General features: G+C 37.9%; 4 protein-coding genes across 4 annotated transcripts; 3 read left to right on the forward strand and 1 right to left on the reverse strand.

Annotated features, from left to right (window-relative positions):
• Nucleotides 1-375: 375 nt before the first annotated feature.
• Nucleotides 376-1,902, reverse strand: BDBG_01325 (endo-arabinanase; the record flags this gene model as incomplete). Its single annotated transcript, XM_031720280.1, has 5 exons — nucleotides 376-786; nucleotides 873-987; nucleotides 1,050-1,104; nucleotides 1,190-1,679; nucleotides 1,758-1,902. The coding sequence occupies 5 exons, from the start codon at nucleotides 1,900-1,902 to the stop codon at nucleotides 686-688; spliced, it is 906 nt and encodes a 301-aa protein (XP_031576391.1). The 3' UTR covers nucleotides 376-685.
• Nucleotides 1,903-2,418: 516 nt separating this feature from the next.
• BDBG_01326 (alpha-methylacyl-CoA racemase) lies at nucleotides 2,419-4,933 on the forward strand. The gene is made up of 2 exons (XM_002628372.2): nucleotides 2,419-3,222; nucleotides 3,330-4,933. The coding sequence occupies exons 1-2, from the start codon at nucleotides 3,156-3,158 to the stop codon at nucleotides 4,457-4,459; spliced, it is 1,197 nt and encodes a 398-aa protein (XP_002628418.1). The 5' UTR covers nucleotides 2,419-3,155; the 3' UTR covers nucleotides 4,460-4,933.
• A 460-nt stretch (nucleotides 4,934-5,393) lies between these two features.
• On the forward strand, nucleotides 5,394-5,799 carry BDBG_01327 (uncharacterized protein; the record flags this gene model as incomplete). Its single annotated transcript, XM_002628373.1, has 2 exons — nucleotides 5,394-5,542; nucleotides 5,580-5,799. 2 exons carry the CDS (start codon nucleotides 5,394-5,396, stop codon nucleotides 5,797-5,799), a joined length of 369 nt encoding a protein of 122 aa, XP_002628419.1.
• A 646-nt stretch (nucleotides 5,800-6,445) lies between these two features.
• BDBG_01328 (uncharacterized protein) lies at nucleotides 6,446-8,799 on the forward strand. Its single transcript, XM_031720281.1, has 3 exons — nucleotides 6,446-6,569; nucleotides 6,808-6,960; nucleotides 7,024-8,799. Exon 3 carries the CDS (start codon nucleotides 7,846-7,848, stop codon nucleotides 8,218-8,220), a length of 375 nt encoding a protein of 124 aa, XP_031576392.1. The 5' UTR covers nucleotides 6,446-6,569; nucleotides 6,808-6,960; nucleotides 7,024-7,845; the 3' UTR covers nucleotides 8,221-8,799.
• Nucleotides 8,800-24,391: the final 15,592 nt, after the last annotated feature.

Consider the following 24,391-nt stretch of genomic DNA (forward strand, 5'->3'; position numbering starts at 1 on the left):
GACCCGGGAGGGTATTTGTTCATTTTGAGTCATGTGATTGATTGTCTCTCCTCTTGCGGCCCTTTAGTAGCCGTATTCTATTCTATATATTTTGCATCGGGGGTGTGTATGGGATTACTCGTTTTTGACGATGGACGGCACGGTGTTTTCAGCTTTGTTTCCGGGTAGATTTTGCTAAGTTTGACTGCCTTATATTTATAGCATTGTTCAGGTGTTTGTGGTGATCTAGACAGGATAGGTAGATAGTTCGAGCGGAATACCAGCATGAACCCGTTCTCTTTCTTCTTGTTTTAGGGTTGTATATCAGAGATTGGATATGATGCGGGCCCGGGTATATCCCATGCATGGGATAGAGTACCTAGGTGCCTGAAACGCGAATCAAACCGGAATCTGCAGTCACAATAAAAAGATATCGACTCGAGACAAATATATAATCTCAGTGCTTTACAGTTACATGGAAGCCCATGAGAATACGTACATGAAAACCAAGCCCATGGTACTCAAAAGAAAATAAATGCCTGTTCCAACCAAGTTATCCCCATCCTTGCTATCATCGGAGGTATTATCCATTCCATCACCTCACAAAGTCCACAAGAAGAGCAAGAGGATCATCCAGAGCAGAGAACAAACTCTGTTAGATACTGTAATTCGCAGTTCGATAGAATGAAGATAAACCCCAACTAACCTATTTCTTCGGCGCTTGAACCACAGGCCATCCATTGACGTATTTGAGCGTGTTGTAACCCACTCGGGCCTTCTCATGCTTCAAGCTGACCTTCGCGTTGACTATGAAGGATGGGAGATAAATATGGTTAGCGACATCGAGTTTCTGTTCTTTCTTTTTTCATTCCAGTCATGGGAACTAAACTCACAGTAGTGATAGTACAAGATATCAGGAGTTCCATTCATTCCCGTCAGTACGCCTAGACCACCTGGTGCAAAGACGGTGTTGTCATAATTGGAGGCATAAACCTTGTGGCCGCCTCCCTGGGTCGTTTTTTGCCAGTTCTATCAATGAACGCCCACGGGCGCTTTTGGGATCGCGCGACACGGATGGAATATCTAGCTTTCAGTTTATTTTCAGCTGGGACTGTTTTTGCCTCTCTAAAAGTGAGTAGTGCTGAGAGACGGATTCTTCATACACCTCTTTACCCTTTACAGAGTGAAATCGTCTTTAAATCGACCGCACATCCCACGGCTGAACCAGAGATAATACCAACCACCATGGAAACTCATGAAGGAGCCTTCAATATCATTGCGCTTCTGGCGTTTACGCGCAAGCTGCACGGCATTTAGTTTCCTAGAATTCGGTAAACACTTAAGGTCCTTACCCAGCGGAACCTGCCAGATACCCGAGAAGAAACTGCCATAGTTCAAATAGGCTTTGCCGCCGTCAATGGACACGCTCGCATCAATGGCGTTGGAGGTAGTGAATGGAAACACGTCGAACCCTTCTCCTGTTTCCGTCTGGATAAGAGCGCCATGGTCTTTCCAGTAAGCGCCCCTTGCCAACTTCTTGGTGGTTGCAACACCAATAGCGCTGTCCCGTTTCCCTCTGCCGCTGAGTGTGTAGTAGCAGTAAAGTGTGTCGCCCCTTTTAATCACGCTAGGGGCCCATGGCCTGGTTGCATTTTTCTTGTTGGGGATGATGCTGTCACCTTCCAGCAGATGGCCCATGTCTTCCCATTTGCCGTTCAGGCTCTTCGCGCGCTACTATGAGATATGTACGCCGCCCTTGAAGAGATGGTAATATTCACCGTCTTTGATAATATTTGGATCGTGAGCGTAAATATTGGCATTATTGGATCGAGGGTACTTGTTCATCTCGGGGGGAGCAGCGGCCCCTGCAAGCCCTGCGCATAGCGAGACGCCTGCCACGAGAAAATGGAGAAGCAGAACCATTTGTGCCCACTGGCCTGTAGGAAATTGAAAAGGGAAAGAAAGTGAAAAATGAACGGCAAGCTACTGTTCAATTTACACAATACGCGGAAGTAAATGAAGTCATGATATGTTTCCGGGGCGCGCTGGGAATTTGATTTACTCTTCTAAGTTTCTTATGACGATGAAGAGCTGATATTCTTGCCCCCTAGAACAGGGTTTTTTTTTACATGTACACGGGCATGGAAATATTAGAAACACCCACACAAGCCAGCTTAGCTGGATGGATCGACATCACGATCGACACTTAGAGGGCTGTGTTGAGTTGCTTGTTTTTGCTGGACTTTCAAATCCTTGGACGAGGTGACTCCACTGGTCGCTCCACGACACGGCAAGGAGCAATAAGTGGAGCCATAGCAAAGGTCACTAAAACAGGAAAACAGGAAAATCAGTGCACAGCAGCTACTGGACACTGCTGAGTTGGTTGATAAATGGCATCATCGTACATCCATAGTGTATGAGCGTTGGAGTCGTTATGGCTGAACGTGTGCCATAGACTAGCCCCGCTCCTTTGAATGTCAATATACATCTGGGAGTCATTCCCTGCCAGAAGGCCTCGTATCAAAACTGGATGATTTCTGTGCTCGTTCATGTTAGATCAACGAGACAGAGGAAGGTTGACGTTGATGCGGCTGATTCCAAGGGTAACCGTGTTTGGCCTAGAGCTTTTATTTATAGATGGTGCCAAGACTCGATCGACAATACTCTAAAAAGACGTTGACAAGAGTAGTTGCCGTCGTCGGCTATTTGCTGTTAGTAAGCATCGGTGAGCCGAACAGCTTCTAACTTGCCGGAAACTTGAATCTTATTCTCGGAAACTCGAACACAGCATTTTCTATCCCGATCAATTCAATGGATAGCTGGTTGTGTCGGATACTTAGGGGGAATATGGATAACTGCTTATTTTGACCATCTTCCTTTTCCTTACTTCCCCATCCAAAATATGCACGGCTGGATTACGGGGTCATGTGATATCCCTCTCCTCACCTCGTCTTGGCCGGGCTCACCTCGGTTACTTTCATGGAGCCTTGGGATAAAGCTCTTCCTCGATCGGGCCACGAAAGACCAAGGATGTTGATGTATATTTAACCTGAACAATTGCAATTCTTATCCCTCCACCAATTGCCTCTCGGGATGACTGAATATCTACTGCTCCCATCCTTTTGTTAATCCCTCCTCGAAGATTGCCGTGTTTGATATAGCTCAAGCCGAACAAAATGTCATCCAAAGCATCCCCCCCGCTCAAGGGCATCCGAGTCCTTGAGTTGGCCGGCCTAGCTCCAGGTAAGCAAGCCACACTTGCGACTCAAATTCAGCAGAGCCCAAATTTGGGCAATTGACCCGTGTCCCTGTCGAGACCCTTGAAAATGTCAACTCTAACATCCGACCAGCTCCTTTTGCCGGCCTCCTGCTAGCTGACTACGGCGCCTCCGTCCTACGCGTCGACCGCCCACATCCACAAGCACACTCCAGCTCTCCAGATGTCTTTCCCCCCGAGACTTCCGACTCTCTAACCCGACACAAAACCTCGATAAGCCTCGATCTCAAATCCCCCGCGTCGCTCGCCGTTCTTCTCTCTCTGATCTCCAACGCCGACATCCTAATCGACCCGTTCCGACCCGGCGTCCTCGAGAGACTCGGCCTATCGCCCACAAATGTCCTCCTCAAAAAGAACCCACGCCTCATCGTCGCCCGCATGACCGGTTTCCGCCGCGATGGCAAGTACAAGGACATGGCCGGCCATGATATCAACTACATCGCCGTCTCCGGCGTGCTCGGCCTACTGGGACGTGCCGGTGAACGGCCCTACGCACCAGGTAATATTGTCGGTGACTTTGCCGGCGGCGGCGCCATGTGTTTTCTTGGCATTTTGCTTGCGCTGCTCGCGCGCGAACGCACGGGGAAGGGCCAAGTGGTCGAGGCCAATATGGTAGATGGCTCAGCCTATCTAGCTACATTCCCAAGGCTATTGCAGAAGAGGCTTGTGTGGGGTGCCCCGCGCGGCCACAATGTACTTGATGGCGGATGCCCTTACTATGACACCTACGAGACGAAGGATGCAGGCAAGTACTTTGCCGTCGGCGCGCTGGAGCCGCAGTTTTTTGCGGCGCTGTTGAAAGGGTTGGGGTTGAAGATGGCGGATATTATGCCGCCGGACTCGAGTGGAATGCGCGAGGATCCGAGCACGTGGGCGTATATGCGCGAAGTGTTTACGCGCAGATTCAAGGAGAAGACGCGAAAGGAGTGGGAGGATATCTTTGATGGAACAGATGCGTGTGCTACGCCCGTGCTCGAGCATGAGGAGATGGAAGAAGGTGGATATGAACAGCGTTTGGCGGTGGGGTTGTCAGAGACGCCGGGTCTAACGTTTGGAAGTGAGGAGGGTGGTTGGTCGAGTGATGGGTTGAGCCCGAGTATGGGTGGAGAGGAGACATTGGCGGATTGGTGTGGGTGGGCTAGGGGTAGGGAGTATGAGGTTAAAGATGGGGCGTTGGTAAAGGTTGGGGGGTCGAAGTTGTGATTGGATTCTATGGGCCTCCAACGTTACTACTTGAGGGAGACAAGTAAACTTGGTATTAGCCTACTTAGTTTGTGTGTTTCTCTGTGAGGATATTATTTTTGCCACAGAGAACGGGAGCCCACTAACTGCATTTGCAGCGAGGATATTAGCTGTATAATATGTAGAGGTGTGGATTTGCGTTGTTGTAGCACTCTGTTGTCCATACACTATTCCTCCTTGGATGACCGTTACACCTCGACATCACCACGTAAACCCTACTGAAGTCTGCATTAACTGACTTGCTCAACATTGAATAGATAGAATAAAATCCAATGAAAAAAACTAGCAAAAGCAACCCTCCACAAGTAGACGGTTGTCTCCATAATGCTAATGCAGGATACCATCCGCTACACGCCCTTCTATCCTTAGCCAACCCGCTTCTCACGTTCAAATACAATATAAGTAGGATATGTCCACTCGCCCAAATGGATCGCGAACCTGCTGAATCAGGTAAGACTACTTGGATTTTCTCGAACAGCCCTCGATGTGTTCGGGTTACTTTTCAGTCGGACTCCGAAGTAAGGGATGCCTCAATTTGCTGTTCACTCCTTTGTCTGTAAATGACTTTCAAATATGGATTGATAGGACCAAGGAGCCGATGAACCATGACATGGCTACAAGCAGAGCTCGCTCCTTTTGCTTTATTATCATTAGGTGTTGGAAGCAATGATAAGCAGCAAACACCTCACACATTAACCCAAAAGTCCCATTCCGCTACATGACCATCCGGACCACGCATGGTTTCTTTGCCAGAAAGTCATTTGATGGAGTATTATCTGACAGGTGCAAAGCGAAGCAGAGCTTATGGCTACGCAGAACGCATGCTGGAATGTGATACCAAGCTCAGAACCTCACAGCTCACCTCACCAAAGGATTCCTCTGCCTCATCGAATCCATGTCCTCCCCAGCCGTCCCCTACCTCCACGTCCTCAGCGGGTTAGCAAAGCGACCCGATGAAGAACACGTAGACAAGGCACGGGCTGCAATCTGTGATAGTCATGAGGCGATTGCCAATAGTCCCAAACACCACTGCATCAGACTAATGTTTGTACTCAAATTCCCCCCCGAATTCACCCTTCAGGCCGGGGAAGTACGCTGCGCGCGAAGCATTCCTGAGGTCACGGAATATTGCGCCAGAGCAACCACCCCGCCTCATGTTCGATGCCAGAATGAATACAGTGCAAATTAGCTCAAGGGGCCCTTTCCCACCACCGGAAGGCTCTATCAGCCTCACTTCACCGAGTCCCGGCCCGAGTACAACCGGTAGTACCGCTGTGCCACACGTGGTTGAATGGGAGTAGAATCGAAATTGAACGACCATGCTAACCACTAGTTCAATATGATATTCAATTCATATCTAATCCGAAAAGAACTATTCATTCTTCGTTGCGCAAGAAATGCCCCGCTTTGGGTGGTGGGCCTAGGCTTCCAAAGTTCCAGACCCACGAGGCTTTATTTATGTTGTTTTGGGGAGAGAGAGGGCCTTTGCAGCTGAGCGGCTGGAATCCTATCATGACGGTGGATAAATGCAATCATATTGTAGACCGTATTTCGACATTTTAGGGCTATATACCGCATTTTAATGAATTTTCCCATGCTTGTTAAAAACGGTACCTGAGGTCTCCTCACACCACACACATACAATTAGCTATGTAGCAGGGATTAATATGCAACTATTGGAAGAAACACAACCGTATATGAGTTTCCCGGCGAAGAGATAGCTGGATGAGGGCCAGGACTGTCGAAGAAATACATGTACTAACAGAAAGAGAGGAGTAGAGCAGGAGAAATTGAATCATACAAGGAAACTTAGATAGGAAATCCATCATTCATGAACAATCAATATCAATGCTTCGTACGAGCGCTAAATCATTCCTTGCCACGATAATCAGTATTTATTTTAGTGGGGACCGAAATGAACCCTCCCCCGATCCACCATGTCGTCATTTTCGGCCCACGAACTGCTTCTCCTGAATTTTTTTTTTGTCTGAGATGCAGTACACAGTATGCCTTATCCCGAACGGCGAAAGAGTGCCGGCATCCAAGTGAAGACTGCAGGGATCATGACAGGGTACGTGCCAAATCCTCGATTTGTATGGGGGTGTCATTGCTCTTGTTTTATGTGAAGTTGATCCGGCAGAGAGAAACGAGACGTCATTGGGACGGAAACATAAGTCAAAAACATGGGGAAAAAAAGAAAAGAACCGAGGAATTTCCTTGGAAGGCAAACTTTGACAGTAGCTGTGTATTAGTTGAAACTAACCGACGCATTTTTCTAACTTTCCTATCCCTATTCTTTGTTGAATTAGTCTCGTAAAACGATAACCCCGCAAGCATTGGCTGTCTATATAGCGAGTTAACTCGTACTCGTCTCAACAAGCTTCTGTTTTCCATCTAAAAGAAGCAGACGAAGGATTTTATTCTGCGTTTGGAACAGAACTCCTTTCTACTTTACGATGACGGTAACCCCTCACACGGGACATTGGTGAACTATCCTTAGTTAGTTAACTTACCCAAGAACGCAGCACTCGCACCATCGAAGGAACCATCGTGATTGCATCGTGCATCCTACACCCTTGAAACCTCACACCTTATCAAACGGAAGTCCGCGACAGGTAGACACTCCAAGCAGTGCTGACTTCAAGTCTTGCTCATGTTCATTTTGCTGTTCTTCCCAAGAACACTCACAGACAGGAGACCCATCACCTGGGATGAACTGGAGGGATGCTAAAGTTGATACAATTGGCTTAATGAAATCATACTCTTGCGGACTTGTTGACGGTGCAGGGCTTTTGAAAGGCTTGTAGGAGATTTGGGAATATGTTCTTTAGGGCTCTCATGGAGTGTTCATCATTTACTGGGTCGCTGAGTGGAGAGTTGCAAAGTCCATGCATCGCGTCAAGACATTGTGTATTTACCCTAGTGACCCTCACAAGTCAGGGCACGGGGTTAGGGCTTGATTCCTTGTAGGAATAACACAAGTACCAACATTTCTTTCTTTTCTCCCTGGCTTTTTCCCTTTTCAACTCTCTTCTTCTGAGCTAGCTTAGCTGTGGCCTCCTGATACCTCTCTTGTACCATCTGTTGAATCCTCTTACTCTCGATTCCAAGCCAGTTCTGCTACAAAAGTAAAAAGATGGCCCATCGGACCCAACTAGTTGAGATGTATGGGGATCTCAGTAATGTCGACCCTCAGCTTGTTGCCACCCTTGAGAAAACGCATGCTGAGGATCCGGACTACCGTGAGCTGGTGATACCAGAGTTGACAACAACTGATCCAGAGGAAGGCATCTACATTATCTGTCGTTGTGCCTGGTCTCTCCACTTGCAGTTTGGACCTTGCGGGCATGTGTTCTGCGCCGAGTGTCTGTGGACGGTTCTATACTCTGGCAAATCATGCCAACCCTCCATGCGTGCTTTGCCGCTCTACGAACTGCGACTTCAGATACAAACCAGGATTACAGACCATCTCAACTGACCAATCCGATTTTGACCGTGTAAGAATCTGCCTCATTATATTCTTCATGAAACTGCAGCTCCTCCATGGTGCATGGTTCAACTGGAATATTAAATCTGACAAGTATAAGGTGTTTGACGTGGATGGGAATTCAGATGTGGAGAACATTCAGGGGATTGATATGGTGACTTTGCCTCAGCTTCAGGGAGAGGAAGACTACTGGGCGGCCAGACCTAGAATACCTTGTGATGGTGCTCTGTTCTGATGTTCCCGTAATCTGAAGCACATTACTGCAAGAATGTTGGAATTCTGGGGTAGGCGGAGATTTGTTCGTGATCGTGTGGTTTCCTGACTCTCTCCCCTCTCTTTGAGCCAATGGCCGCCTTGGTTTGACTCGCGTTCATCACTCTTGTCTCAGTAACTTCCACCACAACCCAACGGGTCCATAGGCACGAAACTCATGAGTAAGTGACTGGCTGGGGTCAGCATCACGGCAATGTTTGGTCACTCCGAGTGTTTGATGCTGCTACGCTGCAGGACTCCGTTCCACTGCATGCTAACTGTGCCGTATGCCTGGACAACCTGGCCTTGGCACCCAATTAGAAACTTGCGTGGGAGGTTAGAAACTACATCATTCTGAAAGATGCAATCTCTAAGCAACATTATCCCATCTCTCAGCCTTCTTATATAGAAAGAGTATTTTTCTGTTGTTCAGTTTTGCTATTCTTGGTAAGCCATCAACGCAGGTACGACGGCGGGTCAGAAAAATATAACTACGCTTGAATACCATCCATAGAACCGCATGAAGTGGGTTCAACTCGCTCTGTGAACTCAATATTGTTGTATGTATCTTGCTTCACTAGCACAGTGTGAAGATGTTAACATTAAGTGAGTAGGGTCTTGACATCCAAACATTTAGTTTCGGTGGCTATGTGCTTCTATGGTCAAAAATACAGTGACTGGACATGGGGGAAGTTCTCTGCCCAGTGTAAGTATCAATATCAGGTGGGTGAGACCTGTGGGCTGAAACTCGTTAGCCACACTGAGTTCATTCAAGAGCTGTGTGCACTCTGCATCACAATTGCAACTAAAAACACTAAAGGAAGGACTTTGAATTTCAATATTTAGCACAGTGATACAGCAGTGGTGACAGGATGAAAGCATCTATAGAAAAATCTGAAGCCACAGTTAGGCATCTAGAGGAAGTGATTCTGAGCTTGGAAAGAAGAAAGTCTTTGAAGCCAAACCACTACAACTACACAGACTATGAAAGATCATTCTCATCAGTTAATGAGGTTTGGTCTCATTGTGCTAAGAAACACTGAGCTTTCTTACACTTTGTCAGGAAAAAGAGGTTATACACTACTGAACGCTATCAACATTGTATTACTACAATATTTCTCATCATCATCAGCTTACTACAACACTCATCTAATACTTGCTTATACTAGCTCTCTTGACTCGCACATATATTTTACTATAAATAGCTCTATCTTTTGTATGAAATAGATATATTAGATAGTACACAGATAATATAACAAGTAGATCTTGATACATATAAGATTCATATGTCTTCAACATATTTATCTGTGACACTCATTTCAACAGTTATGAGCCCGGTAAGCAGCATCTGAAGAGAAGCATGATACACTGATCTCAATTCTCATTCAAATTTGACAATAATCATTCAAACTGAGATGATTGATTCTCATCTGTGTACAGTTCAAAATTCTTGACTGTTATATTATACCTGATTCTCATTGAACTGAGATAATTGATTCTTACACATATATGTTCTGAAATTCTTGACTGTTATACACTCTGATTTCTGATCATATTCACAAATACTTGAACTGATTCCTCAATTCATTCAATATAACTGATATGACAGACAAGACAATGTCTAGTATGACGGTTCATCTTAGTATTTCTGAAGATTGAAAACTTTGATACAAGCATATGCTAGAATATGCAAAGAACAAGAAGATATCAGACTTTATCAATCTTGATAAACCTGATATCTTCTCTGAACTAGAAGAATCTCTGAAATCTGAGTATTCAGAAGAAGTCACTGCAGAGGCTAAGATAGTATATAATATCAAGATCACTGCATGAAAAATCAAATATATGAAATATAAGAAATTGAATGAAGATATGACAAAGATATGAGATATTATATGAAGAACAGTGAATGTCACAGAGCTATAACATGTATATAGCAAGAATAATGATATGAAGAAAATTATCTATTTATTAAGAGATTATCTCTCTCTCACAACTGCAGACTATTAAGATGATGTGAGAATCTGATATCATGATCTCTGCAAAGCACTGAAAAACAGAGATATAGAGAAGTAATTAAATAACTAATCACTCATTGAAGATGATATCAAAGAGACAGATATAGCTGAACAGTTTAACTTGAAAAAAGACTTCTTAAATGTGAATCTAGCTATTGATGCAGATTATATATAAACATAAGCTAAGAATATCTGACATGATAAAGATGTTATATCTTTGATAGAGTTAGTTAAGAACTTCAAGAAACAGTATAGAGAAATGAGTATTCTCAAAGAAGATAAATCTATGAACTTCACTACTCTTAATAAAAGATCTCAGTAGTTATTATCAGTAATATTTAGAAACTGTATCTGCAGAGTCTGTCACTGATATACTCAGTGCTACTATCTTAATTCATTAAGAAAGTCATATGAATAAAAGGAAAATGAGAAGAAAAGAACTCAGATTGATCAAGCTCTTAAAAATCAAGAATTGAAGAGATATATTGATTGTGCAATATCTAGAGAATTATTTATAAATATAGATATAATAGATGTCAATGAAGCAGTTCTAGAAGAAATGATTCTGAAGTAATCAGTTTCTCAATCTATCAATTATCAATCTATCAATCATTAATCTATCAATCAGCAGATCTGAAAAATATTGATAAACTCTTTAAATTCACACTTCTATCTCTGAAACTCCTGAATCTTTGATACTGATGTGAAACAGTATATATACAATAATCAAACATATTTTCTATTCTTTACATCTGTGAATAAGAATGCAGAAGTCTATACAGACAATTTCAGCACTAAAGTTGAAGATTATGAAACTGTTAGAACTATTATAATAAATGAAGCAGGAAAGCAGTTCAATATCAATCTCATTAATATAGCTTATATACTGAATTTCCATACAAATATCATCACATGAAAACTGTGTTTTCATATAGAAGACATCTATTATAATGAAAAAGACTTCAGATTGTAAAAACACACAGATAATACAATCTTTACATGCATTGAAGTATTTGAGAGATTACTAGTTACAGAATATAATAGTGAAACAGCTGTTTATTCAACTATATCAGAAAAATCAACTATCAAAGTCACAGCAGCTATTATATCACACACTTCTAATATTACTATATCTGAAAAAATGATATCTTCAAATTCTTCAACTTCTATAAATTCTTCTTCTAATCTGTTATTACACACTTCAACAAATCATTCTTTCAACCTGTTAATACACATAAAATCTTCTTAAAAATCTAAGATCTCTATAGCTACTCAGTCTACATGATATAAGAGATTAGAATATTCATTGAAAATCATTATTTAAAAGCTTATAAATAATGCAACTGATGTTCAAATCATCAATCTAGAAGATGCTGTGAATAAGCTTATCACTGAGCTTTACAAACTCTGTCATCTATCTAATGCAAAAAATTAAATATCTAGATATTCTTATGTTAGATCTCAAAAACCATTCAAACATCTATACACAGATATTATACATGGCTCTACTCAGTGCTATAATAATGAGTATTATCTCATTCATTTCATATGTGATTATCTTCATTTTCATATAGCTATAACAGCTATCTGAAAATCAGAAATCTGAAAAGCTCTTAGATAAGCTATCAGTTGAATTAAATATCAATTCAACTGTACTATAAAGATTATTCATATTAATAATATGTAAGAATAAGTGCTCGCAGGCGATTATTCAGGTGTTTGCAGCTTGGCATGATATATACTGTTAACTACTAGAAGTGTTCACAGTAGGAAGATAAATGTAGAGGTTAAGTGTATAATAGCATTCAAGCTGAGTTGTAAATAGTATTCATGAACTCCAGTCTATATAGTTGTGTGTAGCCAAGGGCCGCTAGCCCTATTGATTATGTGAGAGATAGAAATAGAGGTAAAGAATTTGTAAGAAGTGAGATTTCTTACATACCCCCCTCTCTCTAAGACTTTGTCCGCGAAGTCTTTCACTGAGTGACTTCATAGTCAGCTCAGCACTGCAGTGATACTCACTAAAAATTCTTCACATCTGTAAAAAACCTCAGTGAGGAAAAATTCCTTGTTATCACAAAGAGAAAAGAGTCTGTCACTCAGTTTCTTGTTCTGTGAGATTCTTTATAATCTACAGATTCTTCTCTGACTATCATACAGATTCATCTCACATCTTTCATACAGAAGAGTTCTGATTGACTCTCAATCATTTTCATGAGATTCTTGTGTGATTATTACACAGATTCATCTCACAGATGAATTACTCTCTGTGAGATCACTCTTATCAAAGAGAAACATTCATAAGTTAATCTTTCATTCATTCTTGCAAATCATTGCTCTTTGATACTGTAGAATTGTGAGGAATTTTCCATTCTTTCATCAACTCTGTAGAATTGTAGAATCAAGATATTCACAGTCTGCAATCACTCTTTGTAGTCATATAGAAAGATTCAGATCTGTAATTCACAATCACTCTTATTTACTAGAGTGATCTGACTGTTCTGCAGAATCACTCACAGTGTAAGTAAACCTCTCTAGAGTAGTATAAATATTCCAGATCTGTCTGCAGAATCTCATCTTCTTTTTTCTTTTTCTGTAACAGCTTTCATTCTCACAAACTGTGAGTATTCTTATTCATCTGTGAAGTGTTTTCACTCAGATGACAGAGAGAGAGTGTTTCTGACAATGTTCACATGTTGATTCAAGAACTTCTCAAGAATAAAAATTTTTTCAATTTCAATATCTTTATAAACAATGTCTGATCACTGCTGAGCTTCTTGTGAGTGTCTCTGCAACTCCTTCAGTCACTTTTTACTGACTGATGAAGTAGAGACACTGCTGCTCACAACTGTGTCTTCACTTCTCTCAGCTCTGTCACTGCATCTGATCTTCAGGCCAGTGGCTCATCTTATTTCTTCCTCAGGCCAGTCTCTGACTTTAAGCAGTGCAGTTTCTCTCTTTGCTGTAAGTCTTCTCATAAGTAATTTCTTGCAGATTCTAGCTGACAGTTCTTGCAAAGCTCTCAGTGTTGTCAGTGTCTTCTGTGGCTCTGTGAGCCTATGATCACTCTCTTCCTGCCTGCACAATCTCTGACCAGGTATATGTAAATATGCCTAGGTTCTCTATCAATGATTCTCACATCACAGCACATTTCCACAATCTCATTGTCAATGGGAGATGGGTTCTCAGATACCTGTAAAATCTGAGTAGTCAAGGCAATGCAAATGTCATGAATTTATGATGAGAGTTGACCTGGACAGATGAGCTCTCTCTTCACATTCTCATTGTTTTCAGACTGAATACTTCAGCACAACTGAGAGAGCAGACACAGCTTTATAAGAGATATCTGATTATACATGTAGATGATCAGTCTTCAAGGTTCTGCTGCAACTGTGTGTGCTCTGATATTCAGCTTCTCTGAAGTCTGTGCATTTCTGACAGTCTTTGTGTCAAATGCAATAATTGTCTGTATTACAAGCATGATGCTCTCTGCTTCTTTGAAGAAGGAAATTAGTAGTTGTGAGGAGATTGAGTGTCGCGGGTGTTGATAATATGAATATGAGTTTTCTTTGTTTTTTCTTTATTGATCTCTAAATTGTATTCACAGCTCTGTTTATTTTCTTGTTTTTTAGCTTTAATGAGAATATGTTTTCTTCTTTTCTTGTATACACTGCAGACTGTTCATCTCAGTAGAAATTCATTATCTTGTAGACTAGGGTTTGTAAATGACAGTGTTAATGTCTTTATTACAATCAGATTCTTAGTGAAGATCACATCATTCTGACTTGTCAGAATTTATAGTATGAAAGTCATGTCTCAGCTTCTGCAGATATCTTATCTATCTGAATGATTTTCAAGTGAACTTATTCACCTTGTCAGAATACTCTTATCACTGAACCTTGAATCAGAGCTCATAATCTTACTTCTCTGAGTCAATAATCTCTTTGATCTGATATTCTCTTTCACTCTCTAGTGCTTTGTGAACAGGGTGATGAGTCACAGAGTTCTCTCCTGAGAAATCCTTGTATTTATAAAGTAAAGAGACATGAAAAACATTATACATCTGCAATTCAGATGACAGTTTCAATCTGTAGAACTGTGAGCTAACTTTCTTCATAATCTTATAAGACTCTGTTCACAAGAGATTCAGCTTCTTACTAGATCTCTGTATGATGATGTTTTCTAGACTCAGTCAGACTCTATCATCTTTCTTGAAACTCTTTACAATATGCTTGAAGTCATAGTATCTCTTCTGATACTCTTGAGCCTTTCTCAAGAATTTACAGACTTTCTCCCAGATCTTCTGAATTCTCTCAGCTTATTCACAGACATCACTACACTCTATAGTGTACTCTCATGAGTTCATCAAGATCATTCACAGATGAGTTCTAGTGAGTATCTCAAAGAGGATTTTATCTGTGCTGACATGTTTTAAGTTGTTGTATACAAACTCTGTAAGTGATAATCAATGCACTCAGTCATTCTGATTATAATTGACAAAGCATTACAGATACTGTTTCAATATACTCATCAGGTGTTCTGTCTGATCATCTGTCTGTTAATGAAAAGTCATGCTTAGATCTCATGAGATCTTCAGTATAGTTATCAGATCAGATCAGAACTCTTCTGTGAAGATTGATTCTCTGTCTGAGACAATGTTTACAGGCAATTCATGCAATCAGATCACATTGCAGACAAAGATGTGAGTCAAATCCTTTGACTTCAAGTTCTTGCAGGTGGGTATAAAGTGTGTCATCTTGATGAAGTGATTCACTATCATCAGCACACTGTCAAAGCAGGCATCATATATGTCCTTGCTTTCAGAGAGACTCACAAGGATATTCATTTCTAGCTGTTTCCAAGATTTCTGTGAAATGAGTAGAGAAGTAAGTTCTTTATATAGCCTGAACTGCACTACTCACAAATCCTGATAAACAGCATAAGAATTCACTATCTTCTTCATAAGTTCTTACATCTTCAGTCAGAAGTATTTTCTTACAAGCAGCTCATGAGTTCTAGTGTCTGTAAAATGATCTGCTAGAGAAGAGTCATGATATCTTTTAATAAGTTCTACATGTAGAAACTCATTTGCAGGCACATAAATTCAGTTCTCTCTTTACAAGAGACTATTTAAGTCTCTTTAACTCTTTATTTCTGCAGAATTGATCTCTGCTGTGAGCAGTTTCTGAATATGCTGAGCATATTCATTCTTCAGTTGCAGTTCAGATAATCTGAATAGAAGATCTTATAAAGACTTATACTCTGTTTTTTCTTATATCAGGTCTTTCACAGTGCTTCTCAAAGCTCATAAACTCTTCAGATTATAGATACCCTCTTCAAGAATCCTCACAGAGATTCTCAGAGTGTTGACTCTTAGTATTATAGAGAGTAGTTGTGCAGGCTTCTCTTCTTTCTTCTCTCTCTTCTCTCACAGAGGATTGAGAGACTCTTTAATTAATCTCTTTGCAACACTCAGTCTGAGCATTCTGTGAAGCTTTTCTACCTTCTCTAGTCTCTCTGTGTCTGTCATTCTGATCTTCTTAACATAGTCTGGTCTGTGAGAGAATTCATCTGCTGAGTTCTTAGTTCCCTTGATATATTCTATCTTGAACCAGAACTCACTCAGTCTCTGAGCTCAGTGAACCTGCTGCTGTAAGAGTTCCTTGATTGAAGTAAACTGTTGTAAGCTGTCATGATCAGTTCTAACAGTAATCACTGTCACAAGGCTCTTGAAGTAGTGACATCAGTGATGAAAGGATTTCACTATTATGAGAAGCTTCTGATCATGAATGTTATAGTTAATCTTCATGAGTTACATCTTCTGCAAGAAAAAGGCCACTGAAACCCAGTTCTCATTTGACTGTAGTTGTAAGACTATTTCTGAAATTGCAAAGAAGAAGGCATCTGTCTTCAATCTGATTAAGAGTAAGAGATCAAAGTGAAACAGTATCACTGCATCTGTAAATGCCTGTTTCAACCTTGCAAAGACCTCATGAGCTTCTGAGATAAGAAAGTCCTTGCAGTTCTTCCTTCTCAACAACCTTTTCATTCTTCATTTATGGGATGACTTCTTCTTGTTTTCACTCTTCAGCATGTCTGTAAGAGCCAAGAAGATCCTTGTGAATGTAAAGATAAACTATCTATAGAAATTCACAAAGCCTAGAAAGATCTGAATCTCATGAATACTAGTTAACTCTGATCATGATAGAATAGTCTCAACTCATGAAGATTTCATCTGAATACTATCTGTGATGATTACATATTCTAGGAAATTAATTCAGTGAGCACTGAAGTTGTACTTTATAAGCTTAACATACAGTCCTGTCTCATCTAAGGCCTTCAACACACTTTACACATGCTCAGTGTGTTCTTCCTTCTTCATGAAGTACATTATCACATCATTCAGATATATTATCATGAAGACATTCAGATATATATGAAGTATTTTATTAATGAAAGACTGAAATGCTGCAGAGACATTAGTCAGATTAAAAGGCATCACTAGATATTCAAACAATCTCAGTGCAGTTCTAAAGACAGTCTTTCATTCATTCTCAGACTGTATTTGCAGCTGTGTATATGTATTGATCACATTCAGTTGTATGAATATAACAGCTTCTGTGAGATGATTGATCACATTCTCAATCAGAGACAGAGAGTAGTGACTCTTTATTATCTTAGAGTTCAGATTGTGATAGTCTACACACAATCTGAGATCTTCATTCTTCTTCTTCATGAACATCACAGAGGCTCTCACAGAGGCCTGTGAAGATTGAATGAAGTCATTCTTCAGATTCTTCTTCACATAGATCTGCAAGACCTCTGTCTTGTGATGAAAGAGCTTATAGATTGATTCTCAGAAGGGTTTCTACTCTTCTATCAAATCTATTATCAGATTCTTCTTATGATGAGAAGAAAGCTCAGCTGCCTTAGCTGGGCTGAACATCTCTGTGAGATCTCAGTATTCCTCTGATATCTGAAGCTCAGTTTTCATGATCACAAGGTTCTCAGACACTTGCAAAGTCATTATATAGATGAGCTTGTCTTCTCTAATCAACTCTGCAGCATCAACTGCTTCTATCTTCATAAGTGAGTCTGTTAACACTGATCAGAAGTATAAACCTGACTCACAGACAGCTATGTGTGAATTGTGTCTTTGAAGTCATATAAGTCTCAAATACATGTCATCTGTGATGTCTGTGATAATCACAGTTTTCACAAATCTTCTCCAGGTTTCAGAGAGATCTTGCAATTCAAAGATGACTCTCATGAGTTTCTCAGTTCTCAGATCTGAGTTCTCATGCCCTGCTTATTACAAGAGCAGGTTCTCAGTCTTCATCTTCCAGCTCATTCACTCTGTGAGCTTTAGAGACATCACAGTGACCTGGGATCCTGAGTTCATCAATGCTTTTCATACTTGTAAGACAGCAGCACTGCAGTGTGATCTCTCTCTGCAAGTAAGTATTTTCATTGAGGAAGTAACAGATTCAGATATCAGCTTCAAGACTCTTAAGAAGGCTGTTACTGACTCTGTCTGTGACTTCTCAAATTTCTATTTTGATTTGTCTGAATAGTTTGCACAGAGATGTTCTGATTTAGAACAGATAAAGCAGAGTCTCTTTTCCTTGATCTCTCTGTTGTGCACTCTGTTCATAAGAGCTTGTGAAGCTCTTTCTCTCTGCTCAGCAGTCAGACATGAATCTCTCTGTGCTTTATCATCTTTTTCTGACAAATCTGTTCTCTGTTGTTCTGACTCTTATAAGACTGATTGATGATTCACTCTCTGCAGGTCTGTGACTCTCACAGTGATTTGTAAGTGATGAATAAGAGTCATCAGTTTCTTCAGAGTCAAGAGCTTAGAGCCTTGCTCAATGAGCTTGTTCTGTATATCTTTATTCAGTCTCTTCATGAATATCATCATTCAGGTCTTGTTTCAGAGCCCTGTTTTCACAGATCTCAATTCATGTCACAATTTTATAAAGTGCTGTGAGTAGTCTTCATCAGATTCCTTGTCTCTTTTTCTAATGTTGATGATCACAGTTCAGGTGTTCTCTGTCCAGCTTGTAGAGTCTCTCAACTTATTCTCTAGATAGGTCTTGAGAACAGATCATCAAGATCTCTCATAATCATTCTCTAAATGATTCAGCCAGTCCTTGACTTCAGTGTAATAGAGGCCTGTCATCATATAGATGACAGCTTCTTCATCTTCCATGTCACACAGCTGGGTTTGCAAGTCAATTTCAAATACAAACTCACAAAAGCTTTTATAGATTGTGATTTGATAGATGGTCTTAAGTGATTGTGACTTGAGAAAGTTTCTTTTCAGTTTGCAGGTGTCTCTGAAGATCATGTCTAGAGACTCAGTTTGAGAGTGTTTGCAGGCAGTAAGCATTCCTTGTAGAAAAATAGCTTAATTTCATGAGAGATGCTCAAGAATGTTCTTCACTAAGATTGGTTTATTCATGAGTTCAGAGAGTTCCTCTGTCACAGATGCAGAGAATGATGTTCTGTGAGTGATTGATAAGTTCTCTGAGACTTCTTTCACAGAAGTTATTCATGATTCAAGTGGCTGCTTCTGAGTGCCTGCAGTAGGGTTTGCAGGGGTTGAAGCACATGAGTTTCTAGTTCTTTCAGTCATAACAGATGGTTGCTGACTGACTGAGCTTGAAATGTAAGAATAAGTGCTCACAGGTGATTATTCAGGTGTTTGCAGCTTGATATGATATGTACTGTTAACTACTAGAAGTGTTCACAGTAGAAAGATAAATGTAGAGATCAAGTGTATAATAGCATTCAAGCTGAGTTGTGAATAGTATTCACAAACTCCAGTCTATATAGTTGTGTGTAGCCAAGGGCCGCTAGCCCTATTGATTACGCGAGAGATAGGAATAGAGGTAAAGAATCTGTGAGGAGCGGGATTTCTTACATAATAATACTGCAGTCAAGAAAGCAGATGACTTCATAAATTGAGTGAATAATGAAGATCTAGAGATGAAGTATTCTTCAGAGTATATTCATGAATAAAATGATACAGTAGAGTGAGCAGAAGCAATATTAATAATAAAGATAAGAACTCTATAAATAGAATCTCTTCTATCACAATCTCTTTTCTCTGAGATCACACTTACTACTATCTATCTAGTGAATCAAACCTCTACTAGAATTCTAGATTGAAAGTCATCTCTATAAGTATTGAAAGAATTTCTACAAATCAAATCTCACTTCTGTACTTATCTTTGAATCTACAGATGTCACATTTATGCAAAGATACTGAATGAAGTTCTCAATAGAAATCACTCTCAGAAGCTAGATCTCTGAGTATATATTAAATATCTAGTTGAATATCATTCTACAAACATCTATTGAATTTGAATTTCACACTTAGAATGAGTGATAAGAGCAAGAGATGTGATATTTAATGAGAATAGAAAATTCAACTCAGAAGATCTCTACATTGAAAGACAACTAAGAGATTGAGTATATAAGAAGATGAAGCTTCTACATATGAAAGTTTGAGAATTATTAATGACTTCTATCAATCAATTGAAAGAGATTATAGATACAGATATTGATGTTTTTCACTCTGAAGAAAATGCTCAAAGCTCTGAAAAAATAGAGAAGAAAAATAATGAGTATCTTTCTACATCAGATTCAATGCCAGAGTCAACAGGTTTCAATGTTAATATTAGTACTCATTCAGCTGTGATAGATAATTAAATATGAAATATTACATCTAGAGCTCATGATATCAGTGCTGATTTTGATAAAGCTAATATCATTGAAGATCACAGAATATGAAAACACAGAGCTGCTTATCTTATAACAGTTGAAAATGTTAAAGATAATTCTTATTGAATGATCAATGATGCATTCTCTTATTCATATTCATACACAGACTTTAATAAGTCTCAAAATTTATTTTCTAATACTGTTTTTACTGTTATTCATAATACAGCTATATTAACAGTATTTATACTGACTTCAAGAATTCATAGATCTCAACTGTTAGACTCATTAAATCACTGAGCAGATGTTGAAAAACACTCACATTGTGAAGAATTTGAGAACACTGTTAAGCAGAAATGAAATAGTATATCTCTGTAGAATACATATGAAATTACTAGCAGATTACAGAGAGATATCTCAGTTATTTCTCTATAATAAGTATTTATCTATAAATTCAATGATGAAGATTTTCTTTTGAAATACAAAGCTTGTATCTGTGTATGCAAAGATCTTCAATCAATTATAGATCTCACTATAAAAGCTTATACACTAGCTGTCAGAGATCTCTGAATCTTATTAGCTTTAACAGCAGTATTTGATCTAGATGTGAAACAGCTAGATGAAATCAATATCTTCATTAATAGTGATATTAATGAGCTAGTATATATGAAACTATCTGATGAATAATGAAAGTTGAAGAGAGTGTAAAATTTGAAGTGTATAAATCATATACTAAAACTTCTATAAGTACTATATAAATTACATAGATTATCTCTTCTCTGATTAAATAAACTATCTTCAATATTGAGAACAACTAGGCTTTATCTCTATATCAGAGAATCAATGTCTCTTCTTTAATAATTAATTAATTATCTTCTTCTATATGAATGATATTGTCATTCTATCATAATGAGAAGATTTAAAAGAAAGAGATTAACTAATCAAAGATTTTAAAAACATCTACAAGATCTGATAGATAAGAGATTTAAAATGATTTCTCAACATGTGAATAATATGTGATTGCTCTAACTTAAAGCTCTGATTATATCAGAATGTCTATATTGATAAGATAGTTAATATATATCATCTCACATATGTCTGTAAGATATATACCTCACTAACTGATGCTTCATTAGAGTCTTTTAATAAGTCAGTTATATTCACAAAAATTCATCATTATTAATAACATATCAGCTTCTGTATCTACTCAGCAGTGATGACTCGCTCTGATATTATATATACAGTGAATAAACTAGCTACATTCATAATAAATTCATCAGAACATCACTTATCAGAGATGAATAGAATGATATCTTATCTATATATGTCACGCCCCCGGCCGCGCCAAGGCCCCGCTGCGGTTCCACACAGCTTATCACTTTCATGTGGATGATTTCATTCTGTTCAAACTGGTTTTCAATCACTCTATGACATTATTCAGATATATTATAGAAAGATTTGATTGATGAATATAAGAACCTCACTTCTATATAAGATCAGCAGATTACTCTTTCTTAGTAGTGAGATATCACTAAGATATCACTTCAGCTATTCTCACTCATAGAATAGAAGAAGAGTATCTGCTTATTATCTATATAGAATAGCTAGATACTGACTTCTTATTAAAGAAATCAGTAATTCATTTTTCTTCTACTAAAATATATATAAGAGTTACTGTATTTCTTATATAATCTTCTTAGTATACTAAGTATTATATCTGTGATATTCTTGTAATAACTCTGTAGTCTATAAGCTCACTATTTAAGTAAGATAGTTAAGCTTACTTATACAGCTTCTTAAATAACTACTTCTATATAATATCACTGACTAGTCACTGCTTCAGTTTCATTATATTACAATTTAAATCACTTAATCTGATTATAAGTTTGAATCAGTTAAGCTCTAATAAACTGATATAGTCTCATATACTTACACTGAGACTAACTCAATCTCACTCTCTGAGAGAAACTCTATATTATTCTCTAGAGTGTGTATATCTTTACTCTGACAGAAATCTGAGATTTCTGAACTCACTGTATATTTTAATATAAGTTCTTTAATTACTCTGTCACTGCTGCAGCCTCTACACATCTATATCTATTATAAAGATAGAGAGATTAAGATCAGAGATTCTCTGAGATATAAGAGAAATATATTATCTGAATTTCACAGCTTTATCTGTACTCTTGAATGAAAATTCTACCTTAATCTAAGTCAGTATAATACTTATGAGATATAAGTAATATATATCATCAATCTTCTTAAAGATATCTCTGTAACTACTTGAGTTATTAAGAAGAGAAAGCTTGAGTGTACTAATACTGTAATAACTTAAGAAGAATTCAAGAACTTTCTACTGAATCAAATCAAAGATCACTGTAATCACAGCTTCACAGCAGTGCAGTGATTTAACTTATTATATTAATAAAATAATAAGAATTCTTCTAATTTCAATACAAGATTTGAAGAATATTGAGAGAAATTAATTAATAATTTGAATCAATTAAAGATATAGCTTTATCTCATAAAACTGACTTATAAGATATGAATAATAATATTATAGTATCAGAGTTTATTAATTAATTACACTGAGCTTATCAACCTGACTTTCTGAATCTATTTAAATAATCAATTCTCTGAGAAAAAGACTAATAAGATCTCTTCTAAGTAATTAATAACAGAATCTAAACAGTGCTGTGATAACTTCAGTGTAGAGAAAGTAAAGAAGAATTTCAAGTATTCTGATTCTTCACTCACTATGAAGAAATATTAAAAAAGATTTAATAAAGATCTCTGTTTTAACTGTGAAGCTGATAATCACTATATCAGTGATTATAAGAAGCTAAAGAAGAGAAGAAACTGAGAAGATATCTTCTTAAAGTTAACTTCTCTTCTAACAAATATATTCATAGAAGATAAAAAAGAGAAAGAAATGAAGAATTGATAATTCTTATATCTCTGAGTTTATATTACAATCATAATATATACTCTGAATAAGAAGATATCAGTAAGATGTCTACTTAACTTCAGAGTGAATATTAATTTCATATTCTATTTCTTTTCTTTAATGAAGAATTGAAAGAAGATAGATCTGTCAGATCATATGAAATTTACTGATGAAATGAAATATCATTATTTTGACATAATTTAAGTGAAGTGTGTGATCACAGATTTAGAAGAAATCTTTAAGAAGAGCAGTCTGCTTCTTCACACAGTTAATATTATAGATAAGAACATTATTCTAAATCTCTTATAATTAAGAGAAAACAATTCTCTCATTGACTGAGTCACTCAGATATGATAATACTATCTTACTAATAAAGAGACAGTAATAGAGAAATCTGAAGAGTTTCATCAGAAGAATCTTGAGAAAAAGATAGAGTTAATATACTATATAGCAGATAACTGAAACTTGAAAACAGATAAAAAAGTCATCATTCTCACTGTAAGATTAGCAGCAGTATCTGTTATTGAAGATAGATATATACAACATCTCTTTACAGATTATAAGAATATCTTTTTAAAAAGAGAAGTAGTGAAGTTTTCTAACATTAAGATATAATATAAGATTTATCTTGAAGATAGTGTAATGATACTATATAAACTTCTTTACAACTTGTCTGTAAAGAAATTGAATGTTCTGTATAAATATCTTAAAGAAGTATAATCAAAGAACTGAATATACTTATCAAAGAGTTTAGCAGAGATATCTATACTCTTTATACTTAAGAAAGACAGTAGACTATATCTATGCATAGACTACAGAGGTCTTAATAAAATGATAGTTAAAAATCACTATTCATTATCATTAATTGATGAGATGATTGATTGATTATCTGAAGTAAAGATATTCACAAAGATTAATACACAGAATATCTATCATAGAATCAGAGTTAATAAAGATGATATTTAAAAACCAGCTTTTCATATCAAGTACAGTAATTTTAAATATCTTGTTTTATCTTTTAATCTTTATAATACTTCAGTTATCTTTCAGATCTATATAAATAAGACATTGTAAGGTCTTATTAACATCTTCTATATAGTATATCTGAATGACATTCTAATCTTCTCAAAAATAGAGAAAGAATATAATACTCATGTTTAAGAAGTATTGAGTTACTTGAGACAGTATTAACTCTATATAAATACTGAAAAATGCTTATTCTACATACAGAAGATTGATTTCTTAGATTATATTATTAAGATAAACAGCATTTCAATAAATAGAAGTTGAGTCTCTGTTATTGAGAACTGATCAGCACTGCAGACATACTGTAAGATATAGATATTTCTAGAATTTGTGAATTTCTACAGATAATTCATTTATATATATTCATGAATTACTGTCTCTCTTACAGATCTGTTAAAGAGAAGTATGAAAGATAGAAAAATAGAAAAATAGAACTG

The sequence above is a fragment of the Blastomyces gilchristii genome, assembly GCF_000003855.2.
Source record: "Blastomyces gilchristii SLH14081 genomic scaffold supercont1.2, whole genome shotgun sequence".
Lineage (NCBI taxonomy): Eukaryota > Fungi > Ascomycota > Eurotiomycetes > Onygenales > Ajellomycetaceae > Blastomyces > Blastomyces gilchristii.